Raw genomic sequence first — 19,300 nt, 5'->3', positions numbered from 1 at the left:
CCCCTGGCCACCTGCAGTTAAATTGCGCTGAGCACCAATGCTCCATGGACAGACCATGTCACACCGAAAATCGGCTCATGGGTTAAAGGTGGTGCTCCCCTCAGCACTGACCCTCCGACAGTGCGGCTCTCCCTCAGCACTGACCCTCCAACAGTGCGGCTCTCCCTCAGTACTGACCCTCCGACAGTGCGGCTCTCCCTCAGTACTGACCCTCCGACAGTGCGGCGCTCCCTCAGCACTGACCCTCCAACAGTGCGGCTCTCCCTCAGCACTGACCCTCCGACAGTGCGGCTCTCCCTCAGCGCTGACCCTCCGACAGCACGGCTCTCCCTCAGCACTGACCCTCCCACAGTGCGGCTCTCCTTCAGCATTGACCCTCCGACAGTGCGGCTCTCCCTCAGCGCTGACCCTCCGACAGTGCGGCTCTCCCTCAGCGCTGACCCTCTGACAGTGCGGCTCTCCCTCAGCGCTGACCCTCCGACAGTGCGGCTCTCCCTCAGCGCTGACCCTCCGACAGTGCGGCTCTCCCTCAGCGCTGACCCTCCGACAGTGCGGCACTCCCACAGCGCTGACCCTCCGACAGTGCGGCTCTACCTCAGCATTGACCCTCCGACTGTCGATCTCTCTCTCTCCCCTCCACCCCCCTGACCTCTCCCTCTCGGTCTCGGACGAGGATGACCGATTCAGAGCAGCTGCCCGGGATTGAAGACTCGAGACTCCGGCTGTATTTTTAAATATAGTTTTATTTATCGGAAATGCATGAGCTGTACATTTATAAAACATCCTCGTGAAATACAAGGACCCGGGGGGGGTGGGAGAGGAGGGAGGGTCCGAGTCACTGCGGAGGGTCCGAATCGATGGGGGTCCCGCTCCAATCCCCTTCGCTCACCCACCATCGTTCCGGCCTTTAGACACGTCCTGGCCGGTGGGTCAGATGTCGGGTCAGCCGGGAGAGATGGAGCAGAGGAATGTGGTCAAGAGAGAGAGAGAGGGGGAGAGAGAGAGGGAGAGAGAGAGGGAGAGAGAGAGAGAGAGGGGGGTGAGGGAGAGAGACAGGGAGAGAGAGAGAAGGGGAGAGAGAGTAGGAGGGAGAGAGAGAGAGAGAGAGAGAGGGGGTGAGGGAGAGAGACAGGGAGAGAGAGAGAAGGGGAGAGAGAGTAGGAGGGAGAGAGAGAGAGAGAGAGAGAGAGAGGGGGTGAGGGAGAGAGACAGGGAGAGAGAAGAGGAGGGGGGTGAGGGAGAGAGACAGGGAGAGAGAGAGAAGGGGAGAGAGAGTAGGAGGGAGAGAGAGACAGAGAGAGAGTGAGTGAGGGAGGGAGAGGGAGAGAGAGAGAATGGGGCAGGGTGAAGGAGAGAGAGGGAGTGAGAGGTAGAGAGAGTGGGGGGGGAGAGGGAGAAAGAGAGAGAGAGTGGAGGAGAGAGAGAGAGGGAGAGAGAGGTAGGGAGAGAGGGGGGAGAGGGAGACAGCGGGGGAGGGAGTGAGGGAGAGGGAGAGAGAGAGGGAGAGAGAGAGGGAGACATAGAGGGAGAGAGGGGGAGGAAGACGTCGGGTCAGCCGGGAGAGATGGAGCAGAGGAATGCAGTCAAGAGAGAGAGAGAGAGATAGGGGCGAGGGAGAGAGAGGGGGAGAGAGAGAGAGAGAGGGAGGGAGAGAGAGAGAGAGAAGGGGGGAGAGGGGGAGGGGAGAGAGAGCGAGGGAGAGAGGGAGAGGGAGTGAGAGGGAGAGAGAGAGAGAGAGAGAGAGGGAGGGAGAGAGGGGGAGGGAGAGAGAGAGGGAGAGAGAGAGGAGAGAGAGGGGGAGAGAGAGGGGGAGGGAGAGAGGGGGGGAGAGAGAGAGAGAGGGAGAGAGAGAGGGAGAGAGAGGGGGAGGGAGAGAGAGAGGGAGAGAGAGGGGGAGGGAGAGAGGGGGGGAGAGCGAGAGGGAGAGGGAGGGAGAGAGAGGGAGAGGGAGGGAGGGGGAGAGAGAGGGGGAGGGAGAGAGAGGGGGAAGGAGAGAGAGAGAGGGGGAGGGAGGGAGAGGGGGAGGGGGGCTGAGTTCAGGGGTTGGGAGGTCGTTGGGTCATCTCAGGAGGGGTCAGGGTTCAAGGGCAGGGAGGGGGACTGCCCGGCCTGGGGGTGGGGTTTTGGCCCACATGGGGTCACAGGCGGCCATCGGGGCGAGTGTCGGGGTCAGGGGTTGGAGGGGAAGGGGAGAGTGGAGCAAAGGAGCTGGGGGGTCCAGGGAGGGAGTGGGGTCAGGGAAGGTGGAGAGGGCGGGTTGGGGGGCGGTGGTGGTTTATGAAATGGGGCCAGGGGTTTGGAGTCCGGTGTCAAGGGGGCAGAGATTGGGGTCAGGGGTCTGGGAACGATGGGGGGGTGGGGTTTAGGTGTGAGGGAGGGAGGGCGTCCAGGGGTCAGGGGTCAGGCAGTGAGAGGCTTCCTGAAGTAGGGTCAGGGAGTGGGGTCGGGAGTAACAGGCTGGGGTCAGGGGGTAACTGGGCTGAGGTCAGGGGTAACGGGGTTGGGGTCAGGGGTAATGGGGCCGAGGTCAGGGGTAACTGGGCTGAGGTCAGTGGTAACGGGTTGGGGTCAGGGGTAACGGGGCCGAGGTCAAGGGATTGGGGTCAAGGTTCAGTGACTATGGTCAGAGGTAAGGGTCAAGCATCAGGGACTAGGGTCAAGGGTCAAGGACCAGGATCAAACGTCAGGGGCTGGGGTCAATGGTCATGGATTGGTGGTCAAGAAACGGTGCTGGGGTCAAGGGTCAGGGACAATGATCAAAGGTCTGGGTCCGAGGGTCAGGGATTGGGGTCACCAGTCAGGGATTAGTGTTAGTGGTCAGGGAGTGGGGTCACAGTGTGGGGTCAGGGGTTAGGGAATGGGGTCAGTAGTCAGGGAGTAAGGTCTGGGGTCGGGGAGTGAGGTCAAGGGCTGGGGTCAAAGATTGGGATGAGGGGTCAGGAATCAGGGTGAGGGGTCAGAGAGGGGTTCAGGGAGTTGGGGGTGGTGGGGTTGGGGTCAGGAGTTCGACAGTGGTGTCAGAGAGTGGGGTGAGGGGTTAGAGAGTGGGGTGAGGGGATAGAGGGTGGGGTCAGAGTTCAGGGTGAAGGGTCAGAGTTCGGGTTTCAGGGAGTTGGGGGCTGTAAGGGGGTGGGGTCAGTAGTTAGTGGGTGCGGTCAGGGGTTAGAGAGTGGGGTCAGGGGTTAGAGAGTGGGGTCAGAGTGAGGTGAGGGGTTAGAGTGTGGGGTGAGTGGTTAGAGAGTGGGGTCAGGGGTTAGAGGGTGGGGTGAGGAGTCAGGGAATGGGGTGAGGGGTCAGGGAATGGGGTGAGGGTTAGGGAGTGGGGTGAGGGGTCAGGAGTGGGGTCAGGGGTTAGAGGGTGGGGTCAGGGGTTAGAGGGTGGGGTCAGGGGTTAGAGGGTGGTGTCAGGGGTTAGAGGGTGGGGTCAGGGGTTAGATAGTGGGGTCAGGGTGAGAGAGCGGGGTCAGGGAGTGGGGTGAGGGGTTAGAGAGCGAGGCGAGGTGTCAGGGAGTGGGGTGAGGGGTTAGAGAGTGGGGTGAGGGGTTAGAGAGTGGGGTGAGGGGTCAGGGAGCGGGTGAGGGGTTAGAGAGTGGGGTGAGGGGTCAGGGTGAGGGGTTAGAGAGTGGAGTCAGGGGTTAGAGAGTGGGGTCAGGGGTGAGAGAGCGGGGTCAAGGGTCAGGGAGTGGGGTGAGGGGTTAGAGAGCGAGGCGAGTTGTCAGGGAGTGGGGTGAGTGGTTAGAGAGCGGGGTGAGGGGTTCGAGAGTGGGGTGAGGGGTCAGGGAGCGGGGTGAGGTGTTAGAGAGTGGGGTGAGGAGTCAGGGTGAGGGGTTAGAGCGTGGGGTGACTGGTTAGAGAGTGGGGTCAGGGGTTAGAGGGTGGGGTCAGGGGTTAGATAGTGGGGTCAGGGGTGAGAGAGCGGGGTCAGGGGTCAGGGAGTGGGGTGAGGGGTTAGAGAGCGAGGCGAGTTGTCAGGGAGTGGGGTGAGGGGTTAGAGAGCGGGGTGAGGGGTTAGAGAGTGGGGTGAGGGGTCAGGGAGTGGGGTGAGGGGTCAGGGAGTGGGGTGAGGGGTTGGAGAGCAGGGTGAGGGGTCAGAGAGAGGGGTGAGGGGTTAGAGAGAGGGGTGAGCGGTTAGAAAGCGGGGTGAGGGGTTAGAGAGCAGGGTGAGGGGTCAGAGAGTGGGGTGAGTGGTTAGAGAGTGGGGTGAGGGGTCAGGGAGACGGGGGAGGGGTCAGGGAGCGGGGTGAGGGGTCAGGGAGTTGGGTGAGGGGTCAGGGAGCGGGGCGAGGGGTCAGGGAGCGGGGCGAGGGGTCAGGGAGCAGGGCGAGGGGTCAGGGAGAGGGGGTAAGGGGTCAGGGAGCGGGGTCAGGGAGCGGGGTGAGGGCTCAGGGAGAGGGATGGGGCCACGGTTTGGGGACGGGGGAGGGGTGGGGAAGGGGTCTCAGATGGTGGGGTTGGGGGCGGTGAGCAGGGGGACGTGGTCCCGGCGTCGGCGGAGCAGTGAGGGCCGGCGGTAGCGCTCGCCGTCCCTGAGGGACTCGGGCAGGAACTTGCGCTTGCTCTCGGGCAGCAGCATGATGCAGAGGGTGCAGAGGATGGCGAAGGAGGCGTAGACCACGTGGTGGAGGAAGTAACCGTGCTGGTTGTGCAGCTCCATGATGGGGGAGCTCAGCTTCCCGATCGATCCCAGCGCCAGGATCAGACCGAGGCCCTCACCCCTGGAAACCAGAGAGAGAGAGAGTGACACTCGACACCATCAACAGACAAAATACACAGCAGGAAACCTGACCCTCCGACAGTGCGGCTCTCCCTCAGCACTGACCCTCCCACAGTGCGGCTCTCCCTCAGCACTGACCCTCCCACAGTGCGACTCTCCCTCAGCACTGACCCTCCCACAGTGCGACTCTCCCTCAGCACTGACCCTCCGACAGTGCGGCTCTCCCTCAGCACTGACCCTCCGACAGTGCGGCTCTCCCTCAGCACTGACCCTCCCACAGCGCGGCTCTCCCTCAGCACTGACCCTCCGACAGTGCGGCTCTCCCTCAGTACTGACCCTCCGACAGTGCGGCGCTCCCTCAGCACTGACCCTCCAACAGTGCGGCTCTCCCTCAGCGCTGACCCTCCGACAGCGCGGCTCTCCCTCAGCACTGACCCTCCGACAGTGCGGCTCTCCCTCAGCACTGACCCTCCCACAGTGCGGCTCTCCCTCAGCACTGACCCTCCCACAGTGCGGCTCTCCCTCAGCACTGACCCTCCGACAGTGCGGCTCTCCCTCAGCCCTGACCCTCCCACAGTGCGGCTCTCCCTCAGCCCTGACCCTCCGACAGTGCGGCTCTCCCTCAGCACTGACCCTCCGACAGTGCGGCGCCCCCTCGGTATAGAACGGGTCCCGGGGACATTGTTGGTCTGACACTCAGGGCTGAGCGGCCGCGGTCGCTTTACCCACCCGATGGTTGGTAAGTGACCATCAGATGCATTTCCCCAAGGTGGGGGAAAGAGGGTCTCTCTACCCATCAGCCCTTGTATGAGGCCCCATTAGAAGCTTCTGATGAGAGTTACGATGAGAATTCGGCTCAGTGGGGGACAAGATATGAGACCATAAGACCATAGGAGCAGAAATTAGGCCATTCGGCCCATCGAGTCTGTTCCGCCATTCAATCACGACTGATAAGTTTCTCAACCCCATTCTCTCCCGACTTCTCCCCGTCACCTTTGATCCCCCCCTTACCCAATCCAGAACCTATCTATCTCGGTCTTAAATATACTCAATGACCCATGGCCTCCACAGCCCTTCTGTGGCAATGAATTCCATCGATTCACCACTCTCTCTGGCTAAAGAAGTTTCTCCTCATCTCTGTTCTAAAAGGTCTTCCCTTTACTCTGAGGCTGTGCCCCTCGGGTCCTAGTCTCTCCTACTCATGGAAACATCTTCCCCACGTCCCACTCTATCCAGGCCTTTCAGTATTCTGTAAGTTTCAATCAGATCCCCCCTCATCCTTCTAAACTCCATCGAGTATGGACCCAGAGTCCTCAAACGTTCCTCATATGTTAAGCCTTTCGTTCCTGGGATCGTTCTCGTGAACCTCCTCTGGACCCCTCTCCAGGGGCCAGCACATCCTTCCTTGAGATACGGGGCCCAAAATTGCTCCCAATATTCCCAATGTGGTCTGGCCCAGAGCCTTATAAAGCCTCAGCAGCAAGTCCCAGATCCCCCGGGCTCCTCACCTGATGACAGTCGGTATCACCTCCGCTGAGAATAAGACGCTTAAAATGGAGACGGCGCGCGAGGAGAACAGACCCAGGATAGAGAATGTCATAATGGTGGAGTCGTTCAGATCTGCACAGGAGGCGGGTTGAGCGTCAGGGGAGGGAGAGAGAGACAGAGAGAGAGAGAGAGAGAGAAGGTGGTCACAAGATCGGAACAGAGACATTCAAACCACAAGCAAAGGACGAACGTAACCCGAGGGAGTGCCGCACTGTCGGAGGGTCAGTGCTGAGGGAGAGCCGCACTGTCGGAGGGTCAGTGCTGAGGGAGCGCCGCACTGTTGGAGGGTCAGTACTGAGGGAGAGCCACACTGTGGGAGGGTCAGTGCTGAGGGAGAGCCGCACTGTCGGAGGGTCAGTGCCGAGGGGGTGCCGCACTGTCGGAGGGTCAGTGCTGAGGGAGAGCCGCACTGTCGGAGGGTCAGTGCTGAGGGGGTGCCGCACTGTCGGAGGGTCAGTGCTGAGGGAGAGCCGCCCTGTCGGAGGGTCAGTGCTGAGGGAGAGCCGCACTGTCGGAAGGTCAGTGCTGAGGGAGAGCAGCACTGTCGGAGGGTCAGTGCTGAGGGAGAGCCGCACGGTCGGAGGGTCAGTATTGAGGGAGAGCCGCACTGTCGGAGGGTCAGTGCAGAGGGAGAGACGCACTGTCGGAGGGTCAGTGCTGAGGGAGAGCCGCACTGTCAGAGGGTCAGTGCTGAGGGAGCGCCGCACTGTCGGAGGGTCAGTGCTGAGGGAGAGCCGCACTGTCGGAGGGTCAGTGCTGAGGGAGAGCCACACTGTCGGAGGGTCAGTGCTGAGGGAGAGCCGCACTGTCGGAGGGTCAGTGCTGAGGGAGAGCCGCACTGTCGGAGGGTCAGTGCCGAGGGAGAGCCGCACTGTCGGAGGGTCAGTGCCGAGGGAAAGCCGCACTGTCGGAGGGTCAGCGCTGAGGGAGAGCCGCACTGTCGGAGGGTCAGTGCTGAGGGAGAGCCGCACTGTCGGAGGGTCAGCGCTGAGGGAGAGCCGCACTGTCGGAGGGTCAGTGCTGAGGGAGCGCAGTGCAGTCTAACAGGGCTGGTGCAGAGGTTGTTGAACGGAGGTGTTTAAAGTGACCGGGAGCGGGGGGGTTGTTAGTGGACAGTGACCATCTCGGAATCGCTGAGTGAGAAATAATCCCAGGAGCTTTCCTTCCGGCCTTTCTGAATCCACCAATCAGGTGACAGGGAGAATTCGGGTTTGCGGAATCACTGTCGATTGGTGGAAACGAGGCACAAATCGGAGGTGGGGAGGTCCCAGCAGTGGGGAGGTTTCTCAAGGGCAGCTACACTAATGCAATGCCCAGTACCTGAAGTCTGCCAAACTACACTCCTCAAACCCCTGTGTCTCCCAAGGGCCAGGCAATGACCATCTCCAACAAGAGAGAATCTAACCATCGCCTCCCCTTGACGTTCAATGGCATCACCATCGCTGAATCCTCCCCCACTATCAACATCCTGAGGGTTACCATTGACCAGAAACTGAACTGGGGACCCAGCCATATAAATACTGTGGCTACAAGAGCAGGTCAGAGGCTGGGAATCCTGCGGAGAGTAACTCACCTCCTGACTCCCCAAAGCCTGTCCACCATTTACAAGGCACAAGTCAGGAGTGTGATGGGGACACTCCCCACTTTGCCTGGATGAGTTGCAGCTCCCACAACCCTCGAGAAGCTCGACACCGTCCAGGACAAAGCAGCCCCCGCCCCGCTCGATCGGCACCCCATCCACAAACATTCACTCCCTCCACCCACCCACCGACGCACAGTAGCAGCAGCGTGTGTACCATCTACAAGATGCACTGCAGCAACTCACCAAGGCTCCTTCGACAGCGCCGCCCAAACCCACGACCTCTACCATCTAGAGGGACAAGGGGCAGCAGACACATGGGGAACACCCACCACCTGGAAGTTCCCCCTCCGAGCCCCTCACCATCCCGACTTGGAAATATATCGGCCGTTCCTTCACTGTCGCTGGGTCAAAATCCTGGAACTCCCTCCCTAACAGCGCTGTGGGTGTACCTACACCACAGGGGACAAAATCCTGGAACTCCCTCCCTAACAGCGCTGTGGGTGTACCTACACCACACAGGGGACAAAATCCTGGAACTCCCTCCCTAACAGCGCTGTGGGTGTACCTACACCACAGGGACAAAATCCTGGAACTCCCTCCCTGAACTTCAATCAGGCCCAACTATCACTTTCAGGCCAAACTCCAACAATTGGTCACTATCGCAACAAAGATGGTCCCACTTCACTCATCTGGCTTTCCAATCAGCTCCCTCTACACTGTCCCCATCAAACACTCCCAGGACAGGTACAGCACGGGGTTAGATACAGAGTAAAGCTCCCTCTTCACTGTCCCCATCAAACACTCCCAGGGCAGGTACAGCACGGGGTTAGATACAGAGTAAAGCTCCCTCTACACCGTCCCTATCAAACACTCCCAGGGCAGGTACAGCACGGGGTTAGATACAGAGTAAAGCTCCCTCTACACCGTCCCCATCAAACACTCCCAGGACAGGTACAGCACGGGGTTAGATACAGAGTAAAGCTCCCTCTACACTGTCCCCATCAAACACTCCCAGGACAGGTACAGCACGGGGTTAGATACAGAGTAAAGCTCCCTCTACACTGTCCCCATCAAACACTCCCAGGACAGGTACAGCACGGGGTTAGATACAGAGTAAAGCTCCCTCTAAACTGTCCCCATAACAGCAAGGGGAAGATGGAGAGGGAGCTGGGGAGGGAGAGAGTAGGAGGAGGTTAAGAGAGGTTGAGGGAGGGAATTCGAGAGCTTAGGGGGTCCTCTCCCCCCACCCCTCAGGGCAGCTGAAGGCCCGGCTGCCAATGGCGGCGCGAACGCGAACGAGGCTGGCGAGGGTCGCTTGAGGGAGGGAGGGAGGTCGACCTGGAGGTTGAGGGGCAGAGTGTGTTTGGACATGTTGGCTGACACATGGGAGTGTCGTGGTGGGGGCGCGATTGAGGGGGTAGAGGAACGTGGAAGGATTGGGGGTGGTGGGTGTGTTGGGCTAAAGAGGAGAGAGGAACACCCACCCACCCCTCTCGTGCCCGCCCGGTCACCCGACATTCACTCCGCCCTCCCGCACCGACCTCCCAAAACGCTCGCCCTCGGGGGGGAAGAAGACAGGTTCACTTACAGTTGGTGAGTCCCAGGAGGATGAGGGAGGTGAGTCCGGTGAGGGTCATGCCGAGGAGGAGGATGCCCCTGCGTCCGAAGCGGTCGACCGTCACGCCGAGGGCCAGGCACGCCAACCCGCCGCTGCCCGCCGACAGCAGGTACATGAGGTACAGCCCCGGCTGGGTACCCTGGACGTTGTACCGGAACGTTCTGTAGCAGTGGTGTATGCCGTGCCCGATAAACCTGCAGCGGGAGGGGGTGGGAGGAGGAGAGCACAAGGCAGGGGGTGACGCCAACTGTCCGACCCCCCCCACACCCACCCGAAGTTCCACAGAGACTCCCCGTCAAAGCCTCCCGTGGGGAACTTTATCCAAAGCCTTCTGGATGCCCTACACCTCGCCCGTTTCTCGAGCCCCTGCTTCCAAACTGCCAATCCGAGGCCTCAGGGCTTCGGAGAAGGAGGAGGGGTGGGAGGTTTTGGGGGGGGGGGGGGGGTAGGCCATTCGGCCCCTCTCGAGCCTGCTACCCCATTTTTTCCTGCCTGTCCCCCCCCTCCTCCCCCCCCATAACCCTGGTCTCCCTCTGTCTAACTCGGCCTAGAATATATTCAGTGACCCGGACTCCACCCGCTCTCTCTCTCTCTCTCTGGGGGAGAGAGTTCCACGGACTGACCACCCTCCGAGAGAGGGAATCCCTCCTCGTCTCCGTCTCCGACGGGGAGACCCCCTTATTCTCAAATTGTGTCCCTCCCCCACCTCCTCCCCTCCCTCACCATCTCGTTCTAGATTCTACCCCACGAGGGGGGAGGTCGGGGGGTGGGGGGTGTGTGGGGGGGAGGGGAAACACCCTCACAGCCTCCTCCCTGTCGAGGCCAACCCAACCTCAGGATCTGATCTGTTTCACTCAGGTCCCCTCTCGTTCTACGAAACTCCGATGGGTACAGGGCCCCCACCCTGTCCAACAACCCTCACCTCTCCTCTCCTGTCGGCAGCCTTGAGTCCCGAAAGAGGGAGAGGGAGAGGGATTGTCACAGGGAGTTTGGACGTTGAGAGCGAAGTGATTCCTTTGGGTGGGTAAAACGAGGGGTGTTCTATCTTTTCGGGAGACCTGTGTGCGAATATAAAAAAATAAGATTTCATGAACTAAAGGGGGTGTTAATGGTAGCGATAAAGACTAGAGGAGGGGCTGATAGCGGCAACAAGGTAAAGAAAGCAGAAGGTGGTAACAGCAGAACAAGGTTCAATATAAAATAAAGGGGGAACATCTCTACCGGAGGGGCAGCAGAGGGAGCTGGGCATATCTGTGTATCGATCAATCGGAGGTGGTAGGACAGGCGGAGAGAGAGAGCGGGGAATGAAGCAGACAGTGTCCTGGGCTTTATTAATAGGGGCAGAGAGAGACAGTGTAAAATAAAGGGGGACATCTCTACAGGAGGGGCAGCAGAGGGAGCTGGGCATTTCTGTGTGTAGATCAATCGGAGGGGGTAGGACAGGCGGAGAGAGCGGGGAATGAAGCAGACAGTGTCCTGGGCTTTATTAATAGGGGCAGAGGGTACAAGGAGCAGGGAGGTTGTGTTGAACTTGTAGAAGACACGAGTTCAGCCTCAGTTGGGGCTTTGTGTCCAGTCCTGGGGAAGGAGGTGAAGGTGTTGGAAAGAGAGAGAGAGAGAGAGAGAGAGAGAGAGCGGAAAAGATTCACGGGAATGGTTCCAGGGTCGAGGAACTTCAGTCACGGGCGGGCAGATCGGAGAAGCAGGGACCGTTCCCCTCGGAGAAGAGAAGGTTCGAGAGGAGGTTTGACCAAGGAGGCGGCGGGGGGGGGAATAGAAGCAAAATACCGCAGGTTCTGAAAATCTGAAACAAAAACAGAAAATGCTGGAAAAGCTCAGCGGGTGGGCACGGCAGCATTGGCGGGCAGGGAGACAAGAGCCCTACTATGGCACCTACCTCGGAGCTGAAGAGGGGGTGGAAGGGCAATGGGTTTCATACCGTTTATCAGGGGGAAGGGGGCAGGCGAAGCCGCAGAGAAGGCCGGTGAGTGACAGGTAGGGGGCGAAGGAGAGTCCGACAAAGAGGACCCGCCCCGGCAGACGGCGAGATCGGAATCCCAATCGAAACCGGGAATTAGGAACTCTGGCGAGGACTCGCGGAAAGATTGTCGATGGTCGTTAAATTAAAAACCCCATCTGGTTCACTGGCGTCGCTTTCGGTGGGGAGGGGAAATCTACCAGCTTTACCCGGTCTGACCCGCACGTGTCTCCAGACCCACCTTTGACTCTTAAACGCCCTCCAGACGACAAGCGGCAATCAAGGGTTGGGGCAATAAATGTCCCGAAATAAAAGATTTCATGAACTAAAGGGGGTGTTTAAAGACTAGAGAAGGTGCGGATAGCGGCGTCAACGTTAAAGACTAGAGAAGGTGCAGATAGCGGCGTCAACGTTAAAGACTAGAGAAGGTGCGGATAGCGGCGTCAACGTTAAAGACTAGAGAAGGTGCGGATAGCGGCGTCAACGTTAAAGACTAGAGAAGGTGCGGATAGCGGCATCAACGTTAAAGACTAGAGAAGGTGCGGATAGCGGCATCAACGTTAAAGACTAGAGAAGGTGCGGATAGCGGCGTCAACGTTAAAGACTAGAGAAGGTGCGGATAGCGGCATCAACGTTAAAGACTAGAGAAGTTGCGGATAGCGGCATCAACGTTAAAGACTAGAGAAGTTGCGGATAGCGGCGTCAACGTTAAAGACTTAGAGACGGTGCGGATAGCGGCGTCAACGTTAAAGACTAGAGAAGGTGCGGATAGTGGCATCAACGTTAAAGACTAGAGAAGGTGCGGATAGCGGCGTCAACGTTAAAGACTAGAGAAGGTGCGGATAGCGGCGTCAACGTTAAAGACTAGAGAAGGTGCGGATAGCGGCGTCAACGTTAAAGACTAGAGAAGGTGCGGATAGCGGCATCAACGTTAAAGACTAGAGAAGTTGCGGATAGCGGCATCAACGTTAAAGACTAGAGAAGTTGCGGATAGCGGCGTCAACGTTAAAGACTTAGAGACGGTGCGGATAGCGGCGTCAACGTTAAAGACTAGAGAAGGTGCGGATAGCGGCGTCAACGTTAAAGACTAGAGAAGGTGTGGATAGCGGCGTCAACGTTAAAGACTAGAGAAGGTGCGGATAGCGGCATCAACGTTAAAGACTAGAGAAGGTGCGGATAGCGGCATCAACGTTAAAGACTAGAGAAGGTGCGGATAGCGGCGTCAACGTTAAAGACTAGAGAAGGTGCGGATAGCGGCATCAACGTTAAAGACTAGAGAAGGTGCGGATAGCGGCGTCAATGTTAAAGACTAGAGAAGGTGCAGATAGCGGCGTCAACGTTAAAGACTAGAGAAGGTGCGGATAGCGGCGTCAACGTTAAAGACTAGAGAAGTTGCGGATAGCGGCATCAACGTTAAAGACTAGAGAAGTTGTGGATAGCGGCGTCAACGTTAAAGACTTAAAGACGGTGCGGATAGCGGCGTCAACGTTAAAGACTAGAGAAGGTGCGGATAGCGGCGTCAACGTTAAAGACTAGAGAAGGTGTGGATAGCGGCGTCAACGTTAAAGACTAGAGAAGGTGCGGATAGCGGCGTCAACGTTAAAGACTAGAGAAGGTGCGGATACCGGCGTCAACGTTAAAGACTAGAGAAGGTGCGGATAGCGGCATTAACTTTAAAGACTAGAGAAGGTGCGGATAGCGGCGACAACGTTAAAGACTAGAGAAGGTGCGGATAGCGGTGACAACGTTAAAGACTAGAGAAGGTGCGGATAGCGGCGTCAACGTTAAAGACTAGAGAAGGTGCGGATAGCGACTTCAACGTTAAAGACTAGAGAAGGTGCGGATAGCGGCGTCAACGTTAAAGACTAGAGAAGGTGCGGATAGCGGCATCAACGTTAAAGACTAGAGAAGTTGCGGATAGCGGCATCCACGTTAAAGACTAGAGAAGGTGCGGATAGCGGCGTCAACGTTAAGGACTAGAGAAGGTGCGGATAGTGGTATGCAGATAAGAAATCAGAATGTGGTAATAGTGGAACAAGGGTCAGTGCCAAGGTGAATGAACGTAGAGAAAAGGGGGTTAAAAGAAGGTGGGGGGGAGTGTTAGCACAGCTTCAGAACAAGGGGTCTCCCGACGAAGGTGGAGGCAAGGGGGAATTTCCCCTCCCCCAGCCCGTTGAATTCCCTATCCCCCCCCACCATCCCCCCAGAAACGGGACACTTGAGTAGAGTCGAGGCCCGAGCGTGACAGTTCTTTGATTGATGGGGGGGGGTCGATTTCATACGTTGGGGTGCGGGCTAAGTCGAGAGGGGCCGGGGGGAGTTGGCCGATCCTTCCTTCGATGTCCTCCCCTACCCCCCCACCAGCGTGCCCTAGGGGGCTGCCGGTTCCCTTCCTCCGGCGGCTCCGTACTCACGTGGTGAATCCCAGGATGATGGTGTTCTTCCAAATATTCCGGCTCTTCCACACTTGGCGGACGGACAGCTGGGAGGGGGCCTGGTGCGGAGGGTAGCTCAGGTCCAAGTCTGCAGGGGAGGGAGCACAGGAGAAAAAGGGGTGGGATTCAGGAATACCGAGGGGGAGAAATACCACCACACCGGGAGCACCGTGTACAGTTCCGGTCTCCGTATCGCACCGGGAGCACCGTGTACAGTTCCGGTCTCCGTATCGCACTGGGAGCACCGTGTACAGTTCCGGTCTCCGTATCGCACCGGGAGCACCGTGTACAGTTCCGGTCTCCGTACGGCACTGGGAGCACCGTGTACAGTCCCGGTCTCCGTATCACACCGGGAGTACCGTGTACAGTTCCGGTCTCCGTACGGCACTGGGAGCACCGTGTACAGTCCCGGTCTCCGTATCACACCGGGAGTACCGTGTACAGTTCCGGTCTCCGTATCGCACCGGGAGCACCGTGTACAGTTCCGGTCTCCGTACGGCACTGGGAGCACCGTGTACAGTCCCGGTCTCTGTATCGCACCGGGAGCACCGTGTACAGTTCCGGTCTCCGTATCTCACTGGGAGCACCGTGTACAGTCCCGGTCTCCGTATCTCACTGGGAGCACCGTGTACAGTTCCGGTCTCCGTATCTCACTGGGAGCACCGTGTACGGTTCCGGTCTCCGTATCTCACCGGGAGCACCGTGTACAGTTCCGGTCTCCGTATCGCACCGGGAGCACCGTGTACAGTTCCGGTCTCCGTATCGCACCGGGAGCACCGTGTACAGTTCCGGTCTCCGTATCACACTTTTACCCTGCACATTCCTGCCTTGCGGATAACAGTCCGACTCCCTCTCGATCGCCCCCCCGACTGAATCTGCCTCCTCCCTCACCTACCCTCTCGGGCAGCGCCTACCAGACCCTGACCACTCACCGTGTGAGAAAGTTTCTCCTCATGTGTGGCCCTCGCTCCTTTTACCGATCGCCTCGAACCCCGCCTCCCTCCGCTTCCTCGAACCCCGCCTCCCTCCGCTTCCCCGAACCCCGCCTCCCTCCGCTTCCTCGAACCCCGCCTCCCTCCGCTTCCTCGAACCCCGCCTCCCTCCGCTTCCTCGAACCCCGCCTCCCTCCGCTTCCTCGAACCCCGCCTCCCTCCGCTACCCCGAACCCCGCCTCCCTCCGCTTCCTCGAACCCCGCCTCCCTCCGCTTCCTCGAACCTCCGCCTCCCTCCGCTACCCCGAACCCCCCCTCCCTCCGCTTCCCCGAACCCCGCCTCCCTCCGCTTCCCTGAACCCCGCCTCCCTCCGCTACCCCGAACCCCGCCTCCCTCCTCCGCTTCCTCGAACCCCGCCTCCCTCCGCTTCCTCGAACCCCGCCTCCCTCCTCCGCTTCCTCGAACCCCGCCTCCCTCCTCCGCTTCCTCGAAACCCCCCCCTCCCTCCCTCCGCTTCCCCGAATCCCACCTCCCCTCCCCTCGAGTTTTCTGAACACCTCCATCCGACCTCCTCTCGCACCTTCCCTCCTCCGAGGGGAACAGTCCCGGCTTCTCCGATCTGCCCGCGTGGGGGCATCGGGTACAGGGCTGGGTGATCTCGCTGGATCTGTACAAAACGGTAGTTAGACTGCACCGTGCGAGGTTCTGGCCGGCACCTTTGCAACAAGTTTGTTACCGCACTACAGAGCCCACGGGCGAGAGTGACATAGGAGGTTGCCAGCAGTGGCGAACTTAAGCAAGAAGGCAAGTTTGGATAGGCTGGGGGGGGGGAAACAGAGGAGGCTGAGTGGAGGTAAAATGGAAGGTGCCTCAAATTACGAGAGTGGTCGATAACCGGAGAGCGTAGATTTTGCGGCAGGGATGAGAGGGCAGCCAAGGAGTGCTTTTCTCATCCAGAGGGCGTTGGGGATCCGGGACCCGAGGCGGAAACCCTCGCCGCAGTTAGAAAACACTTGCGTCTTCACTTGAGATCCCGTGACCAAGGCGCAACGGAACGAGAGCTGACGAGTGGGATCAGGCTCGGAGTCGGCCAGCACGTACGTACGTACGTGATGGGCCAAACGGCCTACCTCTCCCCACCGCCACCCCCTCCCCCCGCCACACCTACTCTCCCCCTCCGCATCCCTTCAAAGGGACCCCTCAGGGTTTAGATTTACCGGAGAAGGTTTCCTCCAACTCCAAGGGTTCTCGGTCCAGGGTCTGTCCGTTCTTCTCCAGGATGAGTGTCAGTACCCTCTTCGCCTCAGCGATCTGATTGGTGGCCAAGAGCCAGCGAGGGGATTCCAGCAAGACCCGTGGACAACTGAGGGGAGGGAGTGAGAGAGGGGGAATGAGAGAGAACTCCGGGCGGACGCGGGAACGAGAAACGACCAAATCTGTCCCTCCGTCTCCTATCTCTCTCTCTCTCGCTCTATCTCTCCGTCTCCTATCTCTCTCTCTCTCTCTTGCTCTATCTCTCCGTCTCCAATCCCTTTCTCTCTCCCCACCTCCAATCTCTCTCTATCTCTCAGTCTCCAAACCTTCTCTCTCTCACTCTCCATCTATAATCCCTCTCTCTCTATCTCTCCATCTCTAATCCCTCTCTCTCACTGTCCATCTCCAATCCCTCTCTCTATCTTTCCATCTCCAATCCCTTTCTCTCTCTCCCATCTCCAATCTCTCTCTCACTCTCTACCTCCAATCCCCCTCTCTCTATATCTCCTCCATTCCCAATCCCTCTCTCTATCGCTCCATCCCCAATCCCTCTCTTCTATCTCTCTGTCTCCAATCTCTCTAGCTTTCTGTCTTCAATCCCTCTCTCTCTATCTCTCCATCTCCAATCTCTCTATCTCTCAGTCTCCAGACCTTTGCTCTATCTCTCCTTCTCAAATCCCTCTCTCTCACACCCTCCATCTATAATCTCCTCCATCTATAATCCCTCTCTCTCTCTCTGTCTCTGTCTCCAATCCCTCTCTCTATCTCTCCATCTCCAATCTCTCTCACTGTATCTCTCAGTCTCCAAACCTTCTCTCTCTCTATCTCTCCATCTTGTATCCATCTCTCTCTTACTCTCAATCTCTAATCCCTTCTTCTCTCTCCATCTTCAATCATTCTCTCTCTCAGTCCCCAAGCCCTCTCTCCCTCTATCTGTCCATCTCCAAATCCTCTCTCCCTCTATCTCTCTGTCTCTGATCCCCCCTTCTCTATCTCTCCAGCTCCAATCCCTTTCTCTCTCTATCCCTCTGTCTCCAATCCCACTCTCTCTCTCTCTCCATCTCCAATCCCCCTCACTCCATCTCTCCATCTCCAATCCTCCTCACTCTCTTTCCATCTATTAGTCCTCTCCCCGTCTATCTCTGTCTCCGATCCCTCTTTCTCTATCTCCCAATCTCCAATCTCTCTCTCTACCTCTCTGTCTGAAATCCCACTCTCTCTCTCCATGTCCAATCCCCCTGCCACTTTCTCTCCAACTCCAATCCCTCTCTCTCTATCCCTCCATCCCCAATCCTTCTCTCTCTATCTCTCCATCTGCAATCCCTCTCTCTCTCGCTATCCCACCATCCCCAATCCCTCTCTCTCTCTATCGCTCCAACCCCAATCCCACTCTTATCTTTCTGTCTCCAATCCCTCTCTCTCTATCTTTCCGTCTCCAATCCCTCTCTCTCTATCTTTCCGTCTCCAATTCCTCTTCCTCTATCTTTCTGTCTCCAATTCCTCCTCCCTCTATCTCTCTGTCTCCAGTCCCTCTCTCTCTTTCTATCCCACCATCCCCAATCCGTCTCTCTCTATTTCTCCATCCCCAATCTCTCTCTTCTATCTCTCTGTCTCCAATCTCTCTCTCTCTCTTTCTGTCACCAAACTGTCTCTCTATCTTTCTGTCTCCAATCCACCTCTCTCTATCTCTTTGTTTCCAATCCATCTCTCTCTATCTCTCCGTCTCTAATCCCTCTCTTCTATCTCACTGTCTCCAATCCCGCTCTCTCTCTCTATCTCTCCATTTCCAATTCCTCTCCATCTGCAATCCCTCTCTTTCTATCTCTGTTTCCAATCCCTCTCTCTCTCTATCTCGAGGGAGGGCTTGAGATGAGGGAGATGGGGTAGGAGGGATATGGAGGAGGAGGGAGACAGGAGAGAGGAGGGAGACGGGAGGGAGGAGGGAGAGGGGAGGGAGGAGGGAGGCGGGAGGGAGGAGGGAGACAGGAGAGAGGAGGGAGACAGGAGAGAGGAGGGAGACGGGGGAGAGGAGGGAGACGGGGGAGAGGAGGGAGACGGGGGGAGAGGAGGGAGACGGGGAGAGAGGGGGGAGACGGGGAGAGAGGAGGGAGACGGGGGGAGAGGAGGGAGACGGGGAGAGAGGAGGGAGACGGGAGGGAGGAGGGAGACGGGAGAGAGGAGGGAGACAGGAGAGAGGAGGGAGACGGGGGGAGAGGAGGGAGACGGGGGAGAGGAGGGAGACGGGGGGAGAGGAGGGAGACAGGAGGAGGGAGGCGGGAGGGAGGAGGGAGACAGGAGAGAGGAGGGAGACGGGGGAGAGGAGGGAGACGGGGGAGAGGAGGGAGACGGGGGGAGAGGAGGGAGACGGGGAGAGAGGAGGGAGACAGGGAGAGAGGAGGGAGACGGGGGGAGAGGAGGGAGACGGGGGAGAGAGGAGGGAGACGGAGGGAGAGGAGGGAGACGGGGAAAGGAGGGAGACGGGGGAGAGGAGGGAGACGGGGGAGAGGAGAGAGACGGGGAGAGAGGAGGGAGACGGGGAGAGAGGAGGGAGACGGGGGGAGAGGAGGGAGACGGGGAGAGGAGGGAGACGGGGAGTGGAGGGAGACGGGGAGAGAGGAGGGAGACGGGGAGAGAGGAGGGAGACGGGGAGAGAGGAGGGAGACGGGGAGAGAGGAGGGTGACAGGGGAGAGGAGGGAGATGGGGAGAGAGGAGGGAGAAGGGGGAGAGGAGGGAGAGTGGGTGAGGAGGAGGTTGAGGCGGTGAGGGGAGGAGGGAGGAGGGAGAGGGGGTGAGGGGGAGGAGGGAGAGGGGGTGACGGGGATGGGGAGGGGGTGAGGGGAGGAGGGAGGAGGGAGAGGGGGTGAGGGGGGAGGGAGAGGGGGTGAGGGGGAGGAGGGAGAGGGGGAGAGGGGGTGAGGGGGAGGAGGGGGAGGGGGTGAGGGGGAGGAGGAGGGAGAGGGGGTGAGGGGGAGGAGGGAGAGGGGAGGAGGGGGAGGGGGTGAGGGGGAGGAGGGGGAGGGGGTGAGGGGAGGAGGAGGGAGAGGGGGTGAGGTGAGGAGAGAGAGGGGGTGAGGAGGAGGTTGAGGGGGTGAGGGGAGGAGGAGGGAGAGAGGGTGAGGGGGAGGAGGAGGGAGAGGGTGTGAGGGGGGAGGAGGAGGGAGAGGGGGTGAGGGGGAGGAGGGGGCGGGAGAGGGTGTGAGGAGGAGGAGGAGGAGGGGAGAGGGGGTGAGGGGGAGG

At 59.1% G+C, this 19,300-nt stretch overlaps 1 protein-coding gene across 1 annotated transcript; it reads right to left on the bottom strand.

The window, feature by feature from the left end:
- Positions 1–4,399: 4,399 nt before the first annotated feature.
- Positions 4,400–16,171, bottom strand: LOC144678359 (solute carrier family 22 member 17-like; the record flags this gene model as incomplete). Its single annotated transcript, XM_078538170.1, has 5 exons — positions 4,400–4,715; positions 6,223–6,334; positions 9,433–9,656; positions 13,855–13,963; positions 16,026–16,171. Coding segments are annotated over 5 exons (868 nt in total), but the record flags the coding sequence as incomplete, so codon positions are not given.
- Between the last annotated feature and the right edge of the window lie 3,129 nt (positions 16,172–19,300).

The sequence above is a fragment of the Cetorhinus maximus genome, unplaced genomic scaffold (assembly GCF_964194155.1).
Source record: "Cetorhinus maximus unplaced genomic scaffold, sCetMax3.hap1.1 HAP1_SCAFFOLD_4106, whole genome shotgun sequence".
NCBI lineage: Eukaryota > Metazoa > Chordata > Chondrichthyes > Lamniformes > Cetorhinidae > Cetorhinus > Cetorhinus maximus.
This window is presented reverse-complemented; position numbering and strand designations above follow the sequence as displayed.